We start from the raw sequence: 10049 nt of genomic DNA, 5'->3' as shown, positions 1-10049 counted from the left end.
GAGTTTTCTGAACTAGTAACGTCTGTATGCCCCACACTCTCCCACATTGTAATTTTGGGAGACTTTAACATCCATGTTGACTCACCCAAGTGCTGCTGACTTCTTTAACATGTAAATATTCCCACCCACAACTGTGGACATACACATGATCACTGGTGATGTCCCTGCCTCTGACTTGGATGTCATTGAGCTATGCGTCTCTTAGCACAAGTCTCTGACCCCTCCAACTCCTCTCCAGCTCTCAAAGAGGGCTATTAAATTCCTCAACCTAAGGAAACTCAACCCATCCCTCTTTGAGTCTGACTGTAGTGAACTAGCCCTCGATCAACACATCTAGCCCACCTTTGAGTCTGACTGCAGTGAGCTGGCCCTCAATGACATGGTCAATCTGTATAACAGCACTCTGAGTAATACCATGACACACGTCTCCGAACTATGGAGAACAGATCCTTCTGCTCCCTTTACCTTCGCCTTTGAAATACTCTCCCTGTCCATCTGAACTTTTTTTAAATGGGCCTTGAAGCCCAATTCTACAGACTCCATCTCATAGTCCTAGTCCCAATCTGAAATGTATTTAGCGCCATCCCACTATTGCTATTTTACCTGTCTTGATTCTAAATGTCTTATTGCGGAATGGCCGTGGATGTCTGGCCTTTTCTGTGCCTCCTTGAGGACCGACGGGAGATGGGGGACGGAGGACCCACATCATCAATAGAAACTCTCCGAGCAGGGTGGGATGCTGGAGCCTCAGACACCCTCGAGGCCTGATGTGGTAGAAACTCCCTGAGCTGGACCCTCAGGAGACAGGGAAGATGACAAAGGAGCAGGAAATCTCTGGAAGCAGGTGGGCAAAATGGTTGGTCAGCAGGATGTCCAGCTCAGACATTCCTCAATAAACTGAGTTTCCACATTGGAAATTTGGCCGGTCAATATTATCCCGGAACTGTGCAAAATAGGTGCAGCTCCTACATGGGATGAAACCTTCCGAAGCTACAGTGAAGGTGGTATCTGCCAATCTGGGAAAAAATAGCATGATCATTACACAGGTGCACCTTATGCTGGGGACAATAAATGGCCACTAAAATGTGCAGTTTTGACACCGCCACAGATGTCTCAGGTTTTGGGGGAGTGTGCTATTGTCAGGATGACTTCAGAAATGTCCACCAGAGCGGTTGCCAGATAATTTAATATTAATAGCCCGCACATTCCATGATCGAACGTTCTAAACACACTTCCTATCGGTGTGACAATTTCCGGTCAGTCTAGTTGTTATCGACGATATAACGTTACTACCACTATGTCTCAGTTTTTTTACTAGGTGTCTTCAGGACTTGCCTCAAATTAATATTAATGATGTACATCGAATTGTTAAATCAGCCTCAGAAACTCCAGCTAGCAAGAATGAAAAGGGGTTCAAGATGTATATAGGTGTAACGACATTCTTCTGTTGAAAGAGAGTCGGACCAAAATGCGGCGTGGTGGTTACTCATGTTCTTTAATGCGAAATGAACGATACATTAAATAACTAAATATACAAAACAACAAACGAAACGCGAAAACCTATACAGCCTATCTTGTGACAACAAACACAGAGACAGGAACAATCACCCACAAAACACACAGTGAAACCCAGGCTACCTAAATATGGTTCCCAATCAGAGACAACGAGAATCACCTGACTCTGATTGAGAACCGCCTCAGGCAGCCATAGCCGATGCTAGACACCCCTACTCAGCCGCAATCCCAATGCCTACTAAAACCCCAATACAAAACACAACAAAATAAACCCATGTCAAACCCTGGCCTGACCAACTGAATATATAAACACAAAATACTAAGACCCGGGCGTGACAGAACCCCCCCCAAGGTGTGGACTCCCGGCCGCACACCTAAACCCATAGGGGAGGGTCCGGGTGGGCGTCTGTCCACGGTGGCGGCTCCGGCTCGGGACGTGGACCCCACTCCAACCAAGTCTTAGTCCCCCTGTACCGCGTCCTTTGATTGGCGACCCTCGCCGCCGACCTAGGCCTAATAACCCTCACCAAGGACCCCGCTGGACTGAGGGGCAGCTCGGGACTGAGGGGAAGCTCGGGACTGAGGGGAAGCTCGGGACTGAGGGGAAGCTCGGCACTGAGAGGAAGCTCAGCACTGAGAGGAAGCTCAGCACTGAGAGGAAGCTCAGGCAGGTAGTTGGCTCCGGCAGAGTCTGGTTGACTGGCAGATCTGGAAGAGTCTGGTTGACTGGCAGATCTGGAAGAGTCTGGTTGACTGGCAGATCTGGAAGAGTCTGGTTGACTGGCAGATCTGGAAGAGTCTGGCTGACTGGCAGATCTGGAAGAGTCTGGCTGACTGGCGGATCCTGGCTGACTGGCGGATCCTGGCTGACTGGCGTATCTAGCTGCTCTGGCTGCTCCATGCAGACTGGCAGCTCTGGCTGCTCTATGCAGACTGGCAGCTCTATGCAGACTGGCAGCTCTGGCTGCTCCATGCAGACTAGCAGCTCTATGCAGACTGGCAGCTCTGGCTGCTCCTTGCAGATTGACAGCTCAGGCTGCTCCATGCAGGCTGGCAGCTCAGGCTGCTCCATGCAGGCTGGCAGCTCAGGCTGCTCCATGCAGGCTGGCAGCTCAGGCTGCTCCATGCAGGCTCTGGCTGCGCTGAACAAGCCAGGTGCACTGAAGGCCTGTTGCGTGGTGCTGGAACTGGTGGTACTGGACCGAGGACACGCACAGGAAGCCTGGTGCGGGGAGCTGCCACCGGAGGACTGGTGTGTGGAGGTGGCACTGGATAGACCGGACCGTGCAGCGCACTGGAGCTCTTGAGCACCGAGCCTGCCCAACCTTGCCTGGCTCGATGCCCACTCTAGCCCGGCCAATACGAAGAGTTGGTATGTACCGCACCGGGCTATGCACCCGCACTGGAGACACCGTGCACTCCATAGCATAACACGGTGCCTGCCCGGTCTCTTTAGCCCCCCGGTAAGCACAGGAAGTTTGCGCAGGTCTTCTACCTGGCGTAGCCATACTCCCTGTGAGCCCCCCCCCCAATACATTTTTGGGGCTGACTCTCAGGCTTCCATCCGCGTCGCCGTGCTGCCTCTTCATACCAGCGCCTCTCCGCTTTCACCGCCTCCAGTTCTTCTTTGGGGCGTCGATATTCACCAGGCTGTGCCCAGGGTCCTTTTCCGTCCAATATCTCCTCCCAAGTCCAGAAGTCCTGTGATCGCTGCTCCTCACGATAAACAGGGGGAGTTGGCTCAGGTCTGAACCCTGACTCTGCCACACTCTCCCTGAGCCCCCCAATACATTTTTGGGGCTGACTTTCGGGCTTCCTTGCCAACCGTGTTCCCTCGTATCGTCGGCTCCTCTCTCCGGCTGCCTCTGCTCTCCTAAGTGCCTCCACCTGTTCCCATGGGAGGCGATCTCTTCCAGCCAGTATCTCTTCCCAAGTGTAACAACCCTTGCCATCCAAAACGTCTTCCCAAGTCCATTCCTCCTTTCGCTGCTTCTGCTGTCGCTGCCTGTCACCACGCTGCTTGGTCCGGGTGTGGTGGGTGATTCTGTAACGGCGTTCGTCTGTTGAAAGAGAGTCGGACCAAAATGCGGCGTGGTGGTTACTCATGTTCTTTAATGCGAAATGAATGATACATGAAATAACTAAATATACAAAACAACAAACGAAACGCGAAAACCTATACAGCCTATCTTGTGACAACAAACACAGAGACAGGGCGTACTAAGACCAGGGCGTGACAATAGGAAGCTGCATAGACAACTATGAAGGTGAGTACCAAGTTTGTGACAGATATAATGTTAGCTAGCTACAATCATTAGCTAGCTAATTTAACTATTAACTGTAGCTAGCTAGTTACTTCGTAAAATGATGTAACGTTGACAGAATCTACCTGAGAATGTGTGTATTTTCGTTAGCTTGCTTAAGTTATGCTTGGTAGCTATATTTGCTAGCTAAAAATAATTGTTATTCATGTCTTCTACACAGTATCTAACAAAGATACATTGACAGGGGAGATCACCGTGAGGGCTGCCTGTCACAGGTCCATGAGGAAGAGTGAAAAGCCGCACAGCATGAGAGTAGGGAAAGGTTATAGATAGCTTCTAGGGACGTTGTTAAACATATTTTGTGAGACACTATCATCATGGTCAAAATGTGTTGGAAACAGTGTCAATGTTTAATCTTATCAGTAGATAGATATTAATGATGGGTCCCAATCCCAATTTAGAATTGCCCACTTTACCAAATAACCTGTTAAGATCTGTTGATGCAGTATTTGGTAATTGTGTTACTGAGACACAATCTATTCCTGTATAGTTAAATGAGCCCCTAGTTAATAAGACTAGACGCTACTATGTTTATTGTTATTTATGGGCCGCATCATACTTGTTTCTCACTTCAGTCACTTCACTTATCTTCAGATGGTGTTAACGCACTCCGTACCAGTGATAGTGGTCCAAAGCCACTGCTCCTGTGTTGCAGGAAGTGCTCTATGCAATCATCTGGTGGCCCCTCTTTATCAGACAGCGCACTACTCTCAACTAAACATTCCTGCTGCAACACCAGTTCACAGCTGCACAAACACAGAACAGCATTGGCACAAGCCAATGTAACAGTATAGACTTTACATCCGTCCATCCCCTCGCCCCGACCTGGGCACGAACCACACATCAACAGTCACCCTCGAAGCATCGTTACCCATCGCTCCACAAGAGCCGCGGATCTTGCAGAGTAATGGGAACCACTACTTCAAGGTTTCAGAGCAAGTGACGTCCCAGATTGAAACGCCACTAGCGCGCACCACCGCTAACTAGCTAGCCATTTCACATCGGCGACACCAAGAACACTTGTGAGTCTATCAATATCCATTAAAAAATGCACCTGAAAAGTTTTCAGCCAATGTAACAGTAAATCTTTGTTAATTAGGGTGTGAAACCAGGTCCGATTGATGGGATAGAGTTCCGTAAACCTACTAACTCGTATGCTGATGGAATAAGGTAAGTTGGAGGTTCCTAGAATGGAAACATTTTAGAAAACATTTTCTTGTGATTGTATCCAGATGATAATGACAACTGTTTGGGACAATGACTGGGGGTAAATATATAATATATAAATCTGTATATTTTAATTAATTTTATTTGAACTTTCAGGCTTGTGCTGTTTCTGGAAAAGTTACATGAGTCTTTGTCATAGTAATCTCTCGAACATGATGTTAAGGTTTTAAAATGTTTTGCAGAAGTTCTCTCTACAAAGCACTCAATGGATACATGCCTGACATGGACCTTCTCCGCGTCTCAGAAACGTATGCCAACTTTTCTCCACTTACTGCCCCTCTTGTGACAACAATGGAAATGTCAGCTGACGTGCCCCTGGTTGAGTCTGCCTTTGGGCCAGTGCAAGCCGGCAGTGTTCTGTCCTATCAGCTTCCACAGCCAAAGACCCGTGAAATTGTGAAGATTGCCAATGCCACTTCTCCACCAATACTTCCATTAGATGGCTACGGGCTTCAGGCTTCCCAGTGTGCTTACTGAAGCCATCAGGAGCAGTTACACCTCAAGGCATTAGAGACAACCTACGAGATGTCACACAAAGTCGAGGTTGCTACAAGGGAGCAGAGCAGCAGCCCAGAATTGCATTAGCTCAGGAAAATAAGAATATCATCCTCTCATTTCCGAGAGGATTGCCATGTCCAGGGAGACACCTCAGCTGACCACCTCGCTGAGCGGATGTTCAAGGGATCTGGTATGCAGACCATGGAGTTGAAGGGGGCTAGCCATGGAGCCAGTGGCTGTACAGGAGTACTGCACACTGAAGAATGTTAACATCTTTCCGTGTGGCTTCGTAGTGCACCCAGATGCTCTGTGGTTAGGATCCTCTCCAGATGGAATCATATTTGATCCCAGTGTGAGACCAAACTTTGGACTCTTAGAGGTCAAGTGCCCAAATGTACCAAGTTATGTTGACTGCCCTTACCTGAAGATACAGAATGGAGAGCTGAAGTTGAAGAGATCTCATGCTTACTACTGGCAGGTGCAAGGTCAAATCCTTCTCACAGGTTGTAGCTGGTGTGCCTTTGTCAGCTGTGCACAGGAGGACATCCTAGTTGAAAGGATATATAAAGATCTACAGGTTTCAAAAACTACGAGAGGAGGTTGACCACTTGTATTTTTACCATTACTTGCAGAAGTGTCTCTCGCACCTGAATGGATCCCCTGCATGGGTGCCCAGTTTAGTGGTTTTATGAAAAATAAGTAGTGATGTTCTTGTGAAGAAATCTACAGTAGAATAGATTTGTTTAAATAAAACAAATCATCAAATGATCAACAGTTCAGTTAATCAATTACACATCTCTAACATTGTATTCAATCTTGCATTCTGGCTATTCAGGGTTTACTTGATTTCTTTTCCCCCACCCCTGTCACTCATTGCCTAATTAAAGCCAATACAAGCTCCACGCAAACTGATATTCACTACAACACAAATGATTGATACATGTCGTAGATAAACAAATTATAATTTGAATAAACACCTGTACATTTACACTGGCTTGGCCCATGCTCTGGACCGGATCAGAGACGGCACAGTCCACAGGCAGCGCACCATGTTCTTCATCCCCCTCAGTCGGAGCAGGTTTCAGTCATCTTCCCCAAACACCAGGTCTCTTTTGAATGTGCCCAGCTACCACTTCCAATTCAAATGAGCTTGAAAAAAGTGATGACATTTGTTTTGTGACTACAGCGCCAACGAAAATACGCAAACACGTTCTAATTGAGCTAGGCGTCAAAGTGGACAACCCGCCTGCACGGCTTCGGTTGGGTCATAATTCAAAACAATACATTCACACTCGCCTTTGAGTTTAGACCGTCTGTTTTTAGACTCTCCATAATTATGTGCACTGCTCACCTTTCAAGTTTCACTGTCATTTGCTAGTAATGTTCTAGAGTAATGATGCAAGTTTTATCAGGTCAGCTACAGTAGCATGCATGGTCTGTATAAAATACAGCAAGCTCGCTAGCTAGCTTCATTTATTTAAGATCTTAACTTTCTAGGTGTTTCAACTAGAAAGGCTTGCTGTCGGTGGTGCTGAAATCAATGGTTGAAATGCTGCAAGCAGAATCTATCAACAAACGGTAATAATTTGTGACGCATACTATTTTAATTGTTAATAAAAAAAAACACAGCAATGCTTTATTACAGTATCTCTTTAGTAAACAAAAAATACAATAACACATGCACAAACTGCACCCTGTACATTTTCAGAGACAATTTGATATAATGGAACAATCAGTGCATCAATGCTGGATTACGAATCAATCCAATGTTTTTCTTGTTAAAGAAATATTAAAATATGCAATTTTCTGAAAATTAGATGAGTGCAAATAAAACGCTTGAACTTTATTGCCGAACACTAACAGAGGGGAGTAGCCAGTTGCGATCTCAAAACGGAACTGTCTATTTATGAAGCAGGCAGAAAATGACACGCTTCAGAGCTATTATTATTGCCCTCAAATAGTATTTTGTGCACACATCAGATCTTCAGTAGAAAGTGTCAGGTCAAGTCCATGGTAAGAAGTTACAGTGCAGTGCCAGGCCCATAAGCCAATAGGAGATGAAGTACCCTAGAATCCATCGTGTGGGAATAGAGCATGTCTTCCAGCGGGACAGTAGATGAACAATGGGGTTTTGGGGTAAGTACAAGAAGACAGTTCTAGGTGTCCCCCGCTGCTGCCCCTTATTGTATGTGGGTGGTGACCTTCGCTGAAGGAGAGGCTCGTAGAGTAAGAGCAGGTGGGCACTGATCCAGAAAGGTACAGGGGAGGAGGAAGACAGAAACCGGGTCAAAACCTGGAGAAATCAGTAAAAGAGAATAACATTAATGGACTAGACGAGCTGCCTGTATTTCATAAAAATCTTCAAACACTGCAATTTGTTTAACATTGTGACTGTTGTTCCCCCACTAGACCTGTTAAAATCCCCTTACATAAACATTTTCCACTGATTCGTTCCTTACCTGCACATGCATGCAGAATGTTCCAAATCCCAGGAGCATTGTAGCATGCACCACATACAAAAACACCCTGGGGCTGTAAAATCCAGGTGTGGGTTTGTCTGGCCGTTTATTTGCCCCTCCGTCCCACAGCCCCAGTCTCAGACACCTGGCTGGGTTAGCCCTATAGTACATGTAGGCCGCCGCCATGCCCAGAGTTGCCATGGGCAGTGCCAGCAGGAAGTTGGGTATCTGCTTAAGCTGGAAGTAGCGCAGGAAGCCCACATCCCAATACACATCCTGGATATGAGAGTAGAGTAGGGGGAGGGGTCGCAGGCACCAGAGGGGGGGGGGTGCGTTTTCGTCAGGGACCCTGTAGCCTTTATCCTCAGCAAGCTGGATGAGGGCAGGGGAAACCTGCTCCAAGGAGAGGGAGGGTGTACAGAACACCCTGTACCCATAGTACTGGAATACCAAGAAGGGGAGCGCAATAACTGTTGTGCCCAATGCAGCCGTGAACAGGAGACGAGCGACGATCCAGGTGTAGTGGAGGCATTTTTTGTGCCTGTTATTGTCCTTACGCAGTCCCCAGATCTTGGACAGGGCCTGTTGCAGGGGCAGATACAGCAAGAATCCTACATTAACAAGTCCATTGGCTCTCGCAGCAGTAGCTATACTCAGAGCCAGACAGGCTCTGAGGGTGTATCCTCTCTCAAGGAGAAAGAGGCCACCGAAGGTCAGTGCAGCAAACAGGCTCTCTGAGTAACCAGCAGTCATGAAGACATTGGCAGGGGTGAGACAGTAGAGTAAACTTGAGACTAGAGCAAGACGGCGATCCTGCAGCACCACACGGCCGAGTCCATACAGTGCTACCACACTCAGCAGGAAGAGGGCGCTGTTACCCAAGGCAACAGCCAGTAGCAGGCGTCCACGCAGTGTAAGACAGCCACTGAGGGGCAGTAGTATAGTCTCTGCAAGCCCCCGCAATATGACAGGGAACAGGGGGAAGAAGGCGTAGTTGTGCTCATACAGGTAACCCCTCTCAGCAATGAAGAGGAAATGCTCTGCATCCCAGTGGGAAAGGCCCCCTAGAAACCATTGCACTGCAGGGTCCAGAAGCAGAGGCTCCTCTGCACGTGGAGGAGTGAATGCATCAGCTTCGTGATCTGGGATTGCAGCATTTAGGAGAGCCTGAAAGGGAGACATAGCAAACATGAGATGACAAGCACACACCAATGACACTTTTCTAATTGATTAACATCCAAGTCCTTCAGTCTGTGGACGTCATGTTGGAGTTAACCAGCAACTATTGTAAATAAATACAATATTATTACTGACCTGTATTAGTAGTGACAAGCCTCTTGTGGTGGCGGCGAATTGCAGAACCGTCTTCACGTCCATCTGTCATTACAATGAACAGCCTTTCCCATAACAATATCTAGCGCAAGCTAGCTTGGTGTGGGTGGTACGAAGGCAACACGATTTCAGCCTCTACAAACACTCGAAATAGACGGTGGCAAATGGGACGAAACGTTGACATTCATTTACACACGGTCTATTTTTTGCTTTAAAAAAATTCAACGTTACACATATCTTTACCTTTTGATTAGAGGAGCCAGGTCAGAACCATAGACATTAAGGTCAGAAACCTTCATATTCTATTGTTGGAACTGGTTGGTCCGCTAAATTTTACTTCCGGTGGAATTTTCTTTATTTCAAAATAAAAGTTAGTGAAAAAGATCGTCTCCAGCTGTTAAGAGGGGAATACTATTTTCTTTGAATAATCAGTTATTGCATAATGAAATACTACAACAACTTATAACCTTTCACAAATATACTAATTACGATACTATATAAATGATAGATGCTTACAATCGACTAGTTTGTCTTGATTCAAATCCTAGAAACTAGTCAGTCATAACCAAGGAAGCTGAGACAAAGGGGATTTGCACACCAGTGTGCAGGATTTTATCCCAGCCCAGTTCTAAAATAATAACCTGATTCAGTTTATCAAGCTTGACTATTAGTTAAATCAAATGTTCTAGTACTG

General features: G+C 46.8%; 2 protein-coding genes across 4 annotated transcripts in view; one reads left to right on the top strand and one right to left on the bottom strand.

Moving 5' to 3' along the window:
- The window catches only part of LOC127915127 (uncharacterized), a 1101500-nt gene that overhangs the window by 179909 nt on the left and 911542 nt on the right, over positions 1–10049 (top strand). The gene's annotated exons all lie outside the window — the stretch shown is intronic.
- On the bottom strand, positions 7199–9686 carry pigv (phosphatidylinositol glycan anchor biosynthesis, class V). Of its 2 annotated transcripts, none has more exons than XM_052493985.1 (3): positions 9338–9686; positions 8024–9190; positions 7199–7857 (listed from the first exon to the last, which is right to left on the bottom strand). In XM_052493985.1, the coding sequence occupies exons 1-3, from the start codon at positions 9398–9400 to the stop codon at positions 7567–7569; spliced, it is 1521 nt and encodes a 506-aa protein (XP_052349945.1). In that variant the 5' UTR covers positions 9401–9686; the 3' UTR covers positions 7199–7566. The 2 variants fall into 2 exon arrangements, with proteins under 2 accessions (XP_052349945.1, XP_035606330.1); XM_035750437.2 differs by having other exon boundaries at positions 7607–7807.

The sequence above is a fragment of the Oncorhynchus keta genome, chromosome 34 (assembly GCF_023373465.1).
Source record: "Oncorhynchus keta strain PuntledgeMale-10-30-2019 chromosome 34, Oket_V2, whole genome shotgun sequence".
Taxonomy (NCBI): domain Eukaryota; kingdom Metazoa; phylum Chordata; class Actinopteri; order Salmoniformes; family Salmonidae; genus Oncorhynchus; species Oncorhynchus keta.
The sequence above is the reverse complement of the archived record's forward strand: the minus strand, read 5'-3'. Positions and strand labels throughout refer to the sequence as shown.